Source organism: Dicentrarchus labrax, unplaced genomic scaffold (assembly GCF_905237075.1).
Source record: "Dicentrarchus labrax unplaced genomic scaffold, dlabrax2021, whole genome shotgun sequence".
In the NCBI taxonomy this organism is placed as follows: Eukaryota; Metazoa; Chordata; class Actinopteri; family Moronidae; genus Dicentrarchus; species Dicentrarchus labrax.
In genome coordinates this window covers 142,136-156,133 of record NW_026136709.1, presented here as the reverse complement: position 1 = coordinate 156,133, position 13,998 = coordinate 142,136, and the positions used below count along the sequence as shown (strand labels likewise).

At 38.9% G+C, this 13,998-nt stretch overlaps 1 protein-coding gene across 1 annotated transcript in view; it reads left to right on the top strand.

Moving 5' to 3' along the window:
* The window catches only part of cubn (cubilin (intrinsic factor-cobalamin receptor)), a 139,345-nt gene extending 126,966 nt beyond the window's left edge, over positions 1–12,379 (top strand). The window contains exons 61-67 of the mRNA XM_051410208.1: positions 127–289; positions 8,066–8,274; positions 8,478–8,622; positions 9,171–9,352; positions 10,081–10,246; positions 11,034–11,269; positions 12,105–12,379. Coding sequence (XP_051266168.1) covers positions 127–289; positions 8,066–8,274; positions 8,478–8,622; positions 9,171–9,352; positions 10,081–10,246; positions 11,034–11,269; positions 12,105–12,212 — 1,209 coding nt within the window. The 3' untranslated portion in view covers positions 12,213–12,379. The remainder of the gene's footprint in view (positions 1–126; positions 290–8,065; positions 8,275–8,477; positions 8,623–9,170; positions 9,353–10,080; positions 10,247–11,033; positions 11,270–12,104) is intronic.
* The last annotated feature ends 1,619 nt before the right edge of the window (positions 12,380–13,998 follow it).

Sequence of the window (13,998 nt, the reverse complement as noted above, 5' to 3'; positions counted from 1 at the left end):
AATCATTTGTTAGATACATACTTGTGATACTTAAGTTGGATCATACTACATTGACAAAATATACTGTGACAAAAATGGATTTGCTATTTTCTGTTTATGTTTTTCATGTATCTATTTTTTTACCAGGTGTATGATGGTGACAACAGTAATTTCCCCCTGGTTGGGACATTTTGTGGAAGCTTCATCCCTTCTTATTTTGTATCGACTGGAAACTTCCTGACTATCCACTTTGTCACTGACAGCGCAGTACAGAGGCGAGGCTTCAATGCTACCTACAGAGCTGCGCCATGTAAGACACTTTCTACTCTCTCTACTACACTGCACGCTACACTGCTTCTTTTTCTCTATATATCTTTAAATTGTAAGACATAATCTAGCTCACTTAAAAATCAATACTGAATAACACCAAAATGACTGTGTTCAAAAACCCATCTGCAAATGTGTCATTGTCTCCAAGTCCAGTCCCGCATAGCTCACATGCAGGTTATTTTGACACATTAAAGCTGTCTCTTTTATTGTTACTCATGTATTCTCTATGGAGGTATCTCTTTGTTAAGAAGGTCATTGTGATACATATACCATAAAGTACCCGAATGTTTCAGGAAGAATCTGTTCACTATGACATACAATTTATGTGTGTGAGTGTATATATGGGGGAGTAAAAGCCTTTACACACTGCAGACTTGACGAATAAACCACACAAAAATACTCAGCTGCAAATATTTCACATTAAAACTATTCACACCGGCTGCTGAATTTGCGGTAGTTGCAACAGTTTTTCAAGAAGTTCCAATAACCACTGCCGGTCCAGAGGATGTCAGTGGGACAATTTGACGTCCTGCTGGGGATGCTAGTGCCGCATCTGAGGAGGCAAAGGAACAACTACCGGAATCCTATTAACCCAGAGCAGCCCCTGTCTTAAGTAAGTTGTTCTCGGGCCTAAGATACTACTAGTGTACTTTTTAAAACTGACGTAATTTAGCATTCTTGCTAAACTCTGGCATTTTAACATTTTGTATTTTTATACAGATGTTCATTAACATACTCTGTGCCTATCAAATAACCAAATAAATAATACAAAGACTTTTTTTAAAATATCTGCCTACTCATCCATTTTTTAACTATATAGTCATTACAAATTAAACATGGTCGCCGTTTGTTACAATCTGTTGAGACCTTGTTTTCATTTTTGTGGAGCCAGGCACATGCTTGTAATTTCGTCAAAACAAAGAACACTGTATCCAACTGCATAAATGATGATGAGGGAATTGTTAACTTGCTGCAAGACTACAATGTTGAACATGTTGTAGACATGTAGCCTATTCATTTTTATCATCTTGTTTATATTTTTATTTAAAGTTATTCATCTCCGTTCATCATTCATATTTAGGCAATAAGGCTATATTTATTATTTAGATTATGTTAACACCCTGCCCAGCTCAAATTTGCCCACAATCTCGGGTTTGTCAGGCTTGCAGACCTAATACAAATACTGTATTAAAGTACAAATATGAGGTACTTTCTACTTTACCTGGGTGTTTCCATTTTATTAAACTTTTATTATACTATTCCACTATATCTCAGAGGCAAAATTGTATTTTCTTACTTGTCTGACAGCTAGTAATCAGTTACTTTTCAGATAGCAATTTTACAATATTTGTTTCTAAATGAGAAGATTTTGAATTTGAATGTGTGTGATAAACTGAAGGGTGTTTTCTCATCCCAACCCATACATCCTCCTATTTCATAAGCTTAATAAAATATTTAAAAACCCTCTTGGATGAGCAGGAAAATGCATTGTCAACTTGTTTTTTCAACTCATAAAGGGTTGACTTTTTACACAAACATGGCTCTCACAGGACTGCAACACTATAAACATATGATGATCTTATAAAATATGATGCAATATATATAAAGTAGTTAAAATTAGCACAACTTTAATCATCTACAGCAGTAAAATGCAATACACATTAATGCATCAGTCCAAACACATTATATATAATAGTAAAACACTATCATTTTACTGCATAATGAGTACTTTGAATACTTTGAGTAAAATTGTAAACTTTGTATGTTGCTAGATATAATATGATGATCTTATAAAATATGATGCAATATATATAAAGTAGTTAAAATTAGCACAACTTTAATCATCTACAGCAGTAAAATGCAATACACATTAATGCATCAGTCCAAACACATTATATATAATAGTAAAACACTATCATTTTACTGCATAATGAGTACTTTGAATACTTTGAGTAAAATTGTAAACTTTGTATGTTGCTAGATATGATATGATGATCTTATAAAATATGATGCAATATATATAAAGTAGTTAAAATTAGCACAACTTTAATCATCTACAGCAGTAAAATGCAATACACATTAATGCATCAGTCCAAACACATTATATATAATAGTAAAACACTATCATTTTACTGCATAATGAGTACTTTGAATACTTTGAGTAAAATTGTAAACTTTGTATGTTGCTAGATTGTTAAAATGATACAGAGACAAGCTATTGACTATAGGCTTTAACCAATTACCAAGCTGTGTTCTTTATAGCTAAACTATTATTTTAGTAGTGTAGCAGCAGACTAAGTGTAAACAGTATACCCTCATAATGTCAAAATATAAATAATTTTATCAACAGAAATTAAAAAGAGCACACCATTGCTTTGTCTGTAATAAGGGATTACACCAAGACAAAAGTGCAAATTCAAAAGAATGTTAGTTGGCATTCTTCTATTACTGCAATCATAACTTTCATGTCAATCTCTATATATTGAGAGAATGAGATTATTATTTATTTTATATAAATTAGTTTAATAAAATCTGAACCTGCTGGCACAAATGTAGATCAAATTGTTTTCTTGGATTTTGTATATTAGGAAAAGACTTATACCTGTTTTCTCACCTTCCCAGGATTCCACTGGGGAATCTTTCACAACCATCACCTGCAGATTCAATCTTGGTGTATCAAGTGTGGCTGCTTTGGTCAGCTGTGGCTCAGATGAAGAGTGGGTCATCCACTAATCGGAAGGTTGTTGGTTCCACATGTCGAAATATCCTTGAGCAAGATACTGAACCCCAAATTGCTCCCGATGCTGTGTCATTGGTGTGTGAATGTGAATGAATGAGTTTGTTTCTGTTCGATGGGCTTTGCTAACACTGTGTGAATGGGCGAATGTCGCACGTAGTGTAAAAGTGCTTTGAGTGGTCAGAAGACTAGAAAGACACTATACAAATACAGGCATATTTACCATTTGGTGAAATACCCCTGTGACGTCATCTGGAGAGACTTGCAGACAGTGTGCACTCTCCAGCTGGTTGAGAATGCCAAAAACATTCTCAGCAATGCTTCAGTCTCTGGAGATTACTAAATACAAATGGAGTGTGTGTATGTGAGCATTCGTATAAGGTGTAAAACGATTTAGCCAACTAACGCACAGTACCATCACTGCACACATACGCCACATCTACACACTACACCTGACACTTTCATAAATAACTACGTGTGTGTTGTAAGCGGACCACATATTTTTGTTGCGCTGCATGGGAGTCTATGTAAATGCATTTGGTCAAATCCAAGTCTTAAGTAGGCGCTAGTAATGCGTTTATCATTAGTTCCCGGAATGTGCTCACACACACCTTTGTTGTTCATTTCTGTGTTTTTGCCTTTATGATATTTTTAATAAATGCTTGTCTATATACATCTTGGCCTGTTTAATATCCATAAGAATGATTGATACTAACTTATTTTATGTAGAACTTTAAATCTTTCTGTATCAAGTCTCTCTACAATCGGGGGTTCCTCCTGCACACAATCAAGCACGATAGGTCAATTTGTCAACATAAATGTATTGTTTCCTTAGCCGCACACACTGTCAACACAAATGCTCAGCTTTATAGCTAATCTGAGGCTTCTATAGCCCTCTTCCAAAGTCCATCACAGTCCCCTCCAGACGTCCCTATTATATTTTTTTAATGATATTTTTGGGGCTTTTTATGCCTTTATTTGATAAGACGGCTGAAGATAGACAGGAAAGGGGGGAGAGAGAGGGGAGATGGCATGCAGCAAAGGGCCACAGGTTGGAATATATCAGGCAGCTATGATAAGAACTCAGCGTACACACTCTACCAGGTGAGCTTCCATGCTCCCCATTATACACCGATAAGCCATAACATTATGACCAATGACAGATGAAATGAATAACACTGATTATCTCAGTATCATGGCACTGGTCAGTGGGTGGGATATATTAGGCAGTAACTAAACACTTTGTCCACAAGTTGATGTGTTAGAAGCAAGGAAAATTGGCAGCGTGAGGATTTGAGCAACTTTGACAAGGGCCAAATTGTGATGGCTAGACAACTGGGTCACAGCATTTCCAAACCTGCAGCTCTTGTGGGGTGTTCCCGGTCTGCAGTGGTCAGTACCTATCAAAAGTGGTCCAAGGAAGGAAAACTGGTGAACCAGAGACAGGGTCATGGGCGGCCAGGGATGAATGATCCACATGGGGAGATTACTCCGAGTAAAGGCTGGCACTTGTGGTCCGATCCAACAGACTAGCTACTGTAGCTCAAATTGCTAAAAAAGTGAATGCTGATTCTGATAAAAAGGTGTTAGAACAGACAGTGCATCGCAGTTTGTTCTGTATGGGGCTGCATAACATTATGACCAGCAGAGTGCCCAGTCAGACTAAATAAATGTTTTACTAAAATGTTTCTAGACAAATATTTAGGGACCTAGCCAGCGACCGCTCACTCTCGGGTCTGCCACTAGGTGGCGCTACTATCATGAAAAGTGCATTTAGGCTAATAACTCTTACATCGTTTGTCACACATTCAAAAAACGTATATCCACGCGTTCGGTGAATAGAGCTGCATCTCCCCACATAGGCCACGCCCACTTCTGCCTGGAATTGTTTTCCGGCAGAGCGCAAAATGTCCATGAACTACTTTTTCTTGTTCCTCCTATGTGCTTTGTCCGATTCGCACAAAAATGTACACGTAGCATCTGAGGACCCTCATAATAAAAAAGTGATTAAAATAATTTTGATATTTTAAAAAACCAGCACGTTATAAAATTAGTACTTCCTGTGAATTTTTCGTCAAAAAAGGAAGTGGACCATTTCTCCACATTGGTATTCCGATTGACACCAAACTTGGGTCCATAGTTCCACATGTCTTCCTTTGGCATCCTGCACAGTTTCAGGCTTTAGCCACAAGGTGGCGCTCTTTAAAATGAAGAAGTTTATATCTCTGCAACAGTATGTGTGATTAAGATGAAACTTGGTACGATGCTTCCCCATGGCTCCCTGAGGCTCACTAAAAAAATGTGTCAACAGTCTGGTGGCATGATAAATCACTGTGCAGAGACCGTAATAGTTATGAATATGACAGAAAAAAACAGAAATTTAGAAATTTTTGCAAATTTATTAAAAAAGAAAAACTGAAATATTATATGGTCATAAGTATTCAGACCCTTTGCTCAGGCTGGGCCAGTCAAGAATGGTCACAGAGTTGTTCCGAAGCCACTCCTTTGTTATTTTAGCTGTGTGCTTAGGGTTATTGTCTTGTTGGAAGGTGAACCTTCGGCCCAGTCTGAGGTCCTGAGCACTCTGGAAGAGGTTTTCTTCCAGGATATGTCTGTACTTCCTTTCCTTCAATTGCAACCAGTCGTCCTGTCCCTGCAGCTGAAAAACATCCCCATAGCCTGATGCTGCCACCACCATGTTTCAGTGTTGGGATTGTATTGGGCAGGTGATGAGCAGTGCCTGGTTTTCTCCACACATACCGCTTAGAATTAACACCAAAAAGTTCAATCTTATTCTCATCAGACCAGAGAATCTTATTTCTCATAGTCTGGGAGTCATTCATGTGTTTTTTGGCAAACTCTATGCAGGCTTTCATATGTCTTGCACTGAGGAGAGGCTTCCGTCGGGCCACTCTGCCATAAAGCCCCGACTGGTGCAGGGCTGCAGTGATAGTTGACGTTGTGGAACTTTCTCCCATCTCCCTACTGCATCTCTGGAGCTCAGCCACAGTGATCTTTGGGTTCTTCTTTACCTCTCTCACCAAGGCTCTTCTTCCATGATTGCTCAGTTTGGCTGGACGGCCAGGTCTAGGAAGAGTTCTGGTCGTCCCAAACTTCTTCCATTTAAGGATTATGGAGGCCACTGTGCTCTTAGGAACCTTGAGTGCTGCAGAAATTCTTTTGTAACCTTGGCCAGATCTGTGCCTTGCCACAATTCTGTCTCTGAGCTCCTTGGGCAGTTCCTTCGACCTCATAATTCTCATTTGCTCTGACATGCACTGTGAGCTGTAAGGTCTTATATAGACAGGTGTGTGCCTTTCCTAATCAAGTCCAATCAGTTTAATTAAACACAGCTAGACTCCAATGAAGGAGCAGGACCATCTCAAGGAGGATCAGAAGAAATGGACAGCATGTGAGTTAAATATGAGTGTCACAGCAAAGGGTCTGAATACTTATGACCATGTGATATTTCAGTTTTTCTTTTTTAATAAATTTGCAAAAATTTCTACATTTCTGTTTTTTTCTGTCAAGATGGGGTGCTGAGTGTACATTAATGAGAAATAAAATGAACTTTTTTGATTTTAGAAAATGGCTGCAATGAAACAAAGAGTGAAAAATTGAAAGGGGTCTGAATACTTTCCGTACCCACTGTATATGCTTGGTTATAGCACAATATGTATGAGACATGCATACAGCATTATTTTTGTTAATTTATTTTTTCTTTCCTTAACCCATCCTCAGGGGTTGACCAGCAATAAAGCCCTGTATTTTAATCAAGACCTCTTGCCTCATGCCTATCACTGGAGGAGCTATACGTGTTGTTCGTAATTTGACAGTGTTGATGTCTAATTGTGCAGCTAACATAACTAACTAACTTCAATTTATACTTTTTTGTCCTAATAATGTTGCAACATGATTTGTATTTATGAAATAGGAAGAAACTACTAGTGTCTTTAGTGGTAGTATTACGATTGTTCATAAAATATGAAACGTTTCTCTTCTGGCTTTATTTCGAATGTGTAACTGGACGTTGCTTATTTATTTTCCTAATTCAGTCCACCCGGACGTGGGTAAATGTGTTGTTGCTAACTTAGCCCGATGTGTCCCATACAGCCGCTGATGGGTACCATATGCGGCTGTATGGGACGCCAAAAGGCAGAGACAAAGCGTCAGTCTTCAACGAGTTGGGAATGAGAACGGGTTGGATATTATTGTGTTATCTTATTTATATCTGTGTAAAAACAATAAAAAATAAAGCATGCAAAACCAAACAACATAATACAATGCATGCAGATAAATTTAATGGGGGATGTCAATGTTGGACTGAATAATTCAATTCAATTCAATTTTATTTGTATAGCGCCAATTCATAACAGAAGTTATCTTAGGACACTTTTCAAATAGAGCAGGTTTAGACCGAACTCCTTATAACATTATTTACAGAGACCCAACAGTACCACCATGAGCAAGCACTAGGCGACGGGGGCAGGGAAAAACTGCCTTTGGCAGAAACCTAGGACAGACCCTTCGGCTCTAGGTGGGTGGTCGTCTGCCTCGACCAAGACAACATTGACATAAGACAACATTGTGTTGCATAATAATAATAATAATTATAATAATGAGACGGTAATTGTGACATGCACAGACAAAGTAGCCTACATAAAATGCATAAAACATTCTGGCACAATCTCTATTCTGAGATAGTGGAATCGGACTGACTAATAAGGTGGTTTACAAGGACAGAAGAGACTGCCCTCAACCTAGTGCCTAGAAGTGAGACGTGGTTGTTTGAAGCTTTTGAGAAAGGAGTTAATGTCATCTTCTTTGTGTCGCTGCTGAAGGTTGGCATAGAAGTTTCTGAAGATTTTATTTATATCCTCACAGGATTGTGTAGATTGCATGCTGAGAAAAAAATCTTGCATTCTACACTAAGTCTTCAGAAACTTGTGTATCATATGTAGCTGTTAGTTTTAATTATGCACTTTTTCCAGTCCTCTCTATGTGTTTGCCTTCCAACAGTGGTTTGTGGTGGGACTCTGAATGCCACAGCCAGCATCCAGACCCTAACCACACCCTCCTTCCCTAATGCCTATCCCCCTTACACCTCCTGCCGCTGGATCCTGGATGCACCGACCCAGGAAACCATCCAAGTATCAGTCCAGACCTTTGTCCTGCAGCCCAGCCAGAGCTGCTCCACAAATTACCTGGAGATGAAGGACTGGCCTATGGTAAGTTTGGAAAGAGACTGGACAAAAGGTGCTGCTATCGTAAACAACAAAACCTGTACCAATGGGTCAAATGAGTAGCAGTTATAAGGAGCTTTATAATTTGGCCATTACTTAATTATCCACAGAGGATGTCCTTGTCATTAAAAAACAAATTTATAATATTCTAATATCTATTCTGAATGAGGTGATTCTTGTGTTTCCAGGGAGACTATGGGCAGTCCCATAAGTTTTGTGCATCGGATGGACATCCACTAGACTTCTACAGCTACGGCAGAACAATCCTGGTGCACTTCAAATCGGATACCTTCATGACAGGAAATGGCCTGAGTTTCACCTATCAGATTGCCAGTAGGTACCTGTAGTAACAACCTGTCCCTTCCATAATGATCATAATAATTTTGACTGGAGGAGTATAAAAAGCGAGGAAGCCCACATGGAGGGGGTTGATGTTCCATCTTTGGTTTAAAAAAGAGACTGTACATTGATCTATGGAAACTTTGACCTATGTATACCAATATCTGGCTGCCAGGAGAAATTACTATTTTAATTTTAAAATCAGTACTACATAGTTTGAAAGGTAGGGTCACTCAAATTACAGAAAAACTTTCATTTTTTCATTTTGTCTTCATTTTCTCTGTAGTGGTATTTATCCATGTAGTTATTGTAGGTTGCATTTTCCAGGTTTTCACCAAAACACCCAAATACAGTGTGGGTAAAGTGAATTTCATTTGTGCTGCTCCATACCTCTTTCGAAAGACAGTGTCTGTATTTCTGTCTTCTTTTTACAAAAATTGTCCCAATAAAAACTGCATAATAGGTTTTTAAACAGTGGGCATGACGGGTACTGAGGGATCTTGGTTCCAGATAAGTGATCTGATGGTGGTGGTGGTTTCCAGGCTGTAGCAGAACCTATGAACAGGAATACGGCTACCTGAAGAGCCCAGGCTGGCCTGACATCTATCCTCACAACATGGACTGCACCATTATCCTGAAGGCACCACAAAACAGCCACATCTCCTTTTTCTTTAACAATTTTGATGTGGAGAACCACAGCAACTGTGAATTTGACTACCTGGAGGTAAAACAACCAGCACAGACACAGGCAATTTCACCGACTACATTATCATTTAGGCTCTTACATGTTATTCATACTCCATGCTGAAACAAGAAAGCCCACCTTTTAATAGTTGGAACTATACTATTGCCTAAAATACAACTATGCTAAACAATTACGATTTTCCTTCCATTCACCGTCAAATTTATACAAGTGGTATACATGGTTAGTGCATGTGATCTGCAACAATCCCTTGATATATACCAGTGACAAGGTGCTAGGGATGTCACGATTCCAAAAATTTAGTAGTTGATACCAATACCAGTTAAATCCCATGATTCTCAATACCAATTCGATACCACAGTAAAAAAACATTTCTAGACTGTACAAGGGGTCCCCTGTCAGGGCGGGAAGAATTGATTATTATATATATATATATATATATATATATACTGTAGGTATATATAATTGATACCTACAGTACTTATGGTACTGTAGAAAAATGAGTACTGTCATGTTTTCAAAACAAAGTATGGTTCTAGTGACATCCCTACAAAGCGCAGCTCCTGAACAAAGTTTGAAGTTGTTTTTGTTTTTCTGCGACTACAACTAAAATAGTGAGTCAACTAAGACTATTCTCGTGGCCTCACGGTTTAGACTGTTGAGGACAACCCTAGATGCTCCTGGCTGCTTCTGGCTATGACTTCTTTGTGTTATGTCTGTAACTTGCAACACTCTCATTTGTCTCTCAGATTCGTAATGGCAGTACCGCAGACTCACCACTAATAAATCGGTTCTGCGGCAGCACCCTGCCCAGCCCCGTCTTCCCACAATCCAACCTGCTCTACTTACGGTTCAAGAGTGACTTCTCTTCCGCTCGAGATGGCTTTGAGGTCACATGGACGTCCTCCCCTCACGGTCAGAACTGAACTGTTTATTTAAACAAGGTTTCATGAGGAAGTACTTACAGGTTTTCATTCCAAGCAATATATTGCTCATACCAAGAAAACAGTTGCTGTTACCAATTAATACATCTAAAACTATAGAACTATATCACCTGTGATCAAACTCTTATTTTGTTTCTGAGTTTTTCTGTTTAGATTCAACATGCATAAACTTTGTTTCTGGAGACTCCTATCTCATCTATTCTAGTTTGCCACTGCAGTTAGGGGGACTGCTGATTTATCAATCTCACTCGGATCCAAAATGTCCAATCTGCTTTCTTCATTAGCAGAATAGTGCAATAAATGAGACTTACAAAGAATTACATGTTATTCTATAGGGCATGGAAAGTTGATGTGTTTACTGTGATGTTGTTGTCAAATAGTAACTGAAGTTCTATACTTCTATTCATCTGGTTTTATTATCTTAAGTTTTTATCTTGTGTGTCTTTATGTGGTATATGTTTTTGATATATTTAATGACCAGTGTGCAGGAGTTCTATCTACAGCCAGTATTTGGTATGTCAACTCTGGGCTACCGTAGGAACATGGCAGTATATTATATTCTGGTATATATTCTGGTGACTATACACTGATGACCATATGATACATTTTCTACACACTGGACCTTTACATTTTCTAGTTTTTACATGGTTATTACTACTTGTAATAATACAGCTTGGAAGCAGTAGAAATGGCTTCCTTTTGCTTACCCTGCCTTTCTTTTAGCTTAAGCATCTTTGTTTAATGTGTTTGTGCACTAGGCTGTGGTGGCACTCTGTATGGCAACCATGGTTCCTTCTCAAGTCCCAACTACCCAAGCACTTATCCCAATGGTACCCATTGTGAATGGGTTATCGTGGCACCCAGGGGTCGTGTGGTGACCATCACCTTTGCCCAGATCAGTATTGATGACCCTGGAGATTGCCAGAACAATTTCTTGAAGTTATATGATGGCCCAGACACCTCATCACTGCCTGTTGGACCTTACTGTGGAGGGGTATGTAACCCAAGAAAGCAATACCACTTCAGCTGTAATGTAGCAGACTTGGAGGGATATTTACTAACCTGTCTCTTTTTTTATGTTGTCCTAGTAATAGTCAGTGTCTCCTTGTCATAATATGTTAGATTTGGTGATCTTTTTGAACTTCAAAACAGAACATGGACAAGGGATTATGAGAAAAAAGTTTTTCAGAGATACATTTTTTCACATTGTTCAAACACATTACATTTTCAAATCTTGATGGCAGTTTAACAGTTGCCCAAGGCAGGGAGGAAAGACCAAATGAGACACTGGAAGGAGAAGGTAGACTGAGATAATCAGCAGGGAATGAACCTGAAGCACAGGCACAAAACAGGGTCAGACAGAAGAGAGCTTGGAGCACCACGCCCAGACAAACACGACACCTTTACCTTGATTAGGTGAACTGAGTAAATAAACTTGGTTTATATTAGTAGATTCCTCATAATATTGTTCAATGTTAATGTGACAACCAGAGAAAAAAGAACCTGCAATTCCAATTCCAAATCAAACTGGTTCAACCCTCTGTATGTCTAAAGGTAAAGAAATAAAAAATACACATCACCATGTTATTCTGTTGAAAGCAGCAATTTAACATGGATGTATAGAGAGTATTCCTCCCAACAATTTTCCCCCTTTTGGTAGTCGTCACTCTCAAAAAGGTTGGATACCTCTGTTATAGTGTATGTGCGAGATGAGAGACTTATTAGAGTTTTTTTCTGTATCTCAGTTTACATATCTATAGAAATTGTCATTAAGGACTTGTTGGTTTAAATTTACAAAAATGTTTCTCTTTTCCTTGTTGTTTGTTCAGGAAACCAACATTGCTCCATTCACTGCCTCTTCTCATCAAGTCTACATAATTTTCCAAGCCCGTTACGCCAACCTACCTTCAGGGTTCAGACTTACCTGGAGCAGCTGAAAGAATGCTTTTCTTCACACACACACACACACACACACACACACACACACACACACACACACACACACACACACACTCACCCACAGTTCCTGATTAATTTCCTAATCACATTTTAATGTTTACATTAAATTAATTACATTTTAATTATTTTTTTTAAATCAAACCAATATAAATAATAAATCTATACTACTATAATAAATGCTTGAAAAACAACAAGTTGGTCAGTCATTTGTTATTTGTTATTTGTTATGGCAACGGTGGTGCATGCAGATGTGAGGGCCAGTAGCTCCTGGGAACTTAGCTACATTTTTGTTTTAATTTATTTGCCTTAGCATGCAAAAACTGGAAACACATTAAAAACACACCAGCACCGCTGCAGCATGGCTTGTAATGCACGTCAAGCGCTACCCCTAGACAGCTGCTTAGAACAGCATGTGGCGTAGTTGTCTCATTTAGTGGAATGTAACCTGAACCATTTCAACTGTAAAGGCCAACTGATTAAAACAAAAATGTGGCATGGAATAGAATAGAATCCACCATATTGGTACATATACAATTATACAGAGTACAACATATAGTGAAATTTGTCCTCTGCATTTAACCAATCTAAGTATTAGGAGCATTGGGCAGCCACTGTACAGCACCTAGGGACCAACTCCAGATCTGAGCCAGTGCTTTTGTCAAGAGCACTGACTGGAGAATTAACCTAACATAGATGTTTTGATAGTGGGGAAACCAGAGTCCCCAGATGAAACCCACCCGCACACAGGGAGAACATGCAAACTCCACACAGAAACCCCCTTCTTGCTGTGAGGCAACAGTGCTAAGCACTGAACCGCCACTGAGTTTGGTATTGAGAATTGTGAAATTTCACTGACAAGACAATAAGACAGTTGCAATAAAATACCTTAAAAACTGAAGGAATTAAGTTATGCTAAAACCAGCTGATACAAGGAGAAAATACCCTAATAACTGCCGGAATTAGGTCTCAGGCACTGAAACCCAGTTAAGGACAAAATAGCTGTAACTGAGGGAACTAAGTGCAAGACCATAAATCACTTAACATGGATAAAATACTTTAAAACCAAAGTAACCAGGTTACACTACATGGTTAAAGACTCCCAGAATGCAATGCTCTTTAAAATTTGAAAACAGTGCATTACTTAAATGCAGTTGGTGGAAAGGTCAATTAAATCCAGTCCAATTGTGTTTGCCAGCGACGTGATCCATTTTCCCTGCCTTCTAGCAGTGGCTACTGGGTAAATCCATGGATGATTGAAGGACAGGCGGCTTCTTCTCAACCCAGGTCTGCAGTGCACTCTCTAGAAAGCTCAACAGGAAAGACTGGTAAATGGTAAATGGACCTGCGCCTTTCTAGTCTTCCGACCACTCAAAGCGCTTTTACACTACATGCCACATTCCCCCCATTCACACACATTCACATAGTGATGGCAAAGCCCATCGAACAGAAACGAACGCATTCATACACATTCACAGGGAGCAATTTGGGGTTCAGTACCTTGCTCAAGGATACTTCGACACATTATAGGAGGAGCCGGGTATCAGATAGATAGATAGATAGATCTCCTCAGGAAGTAAAGCCGACTCAGGCCCTTCTTATAAACAGCCTCTGTATTTGTGGACCAGTCCAGATTACTGTCCAGTTTGACACCCAGGTACTTGTAGTTTATTACTATGTCCACATCTGTCCCATCAATGCTGACAGGAGAGGGCAGGGGCTTGTTCCTCCTGAAGTCCACCACCATCTCCTTTGTCTTTGCCACAT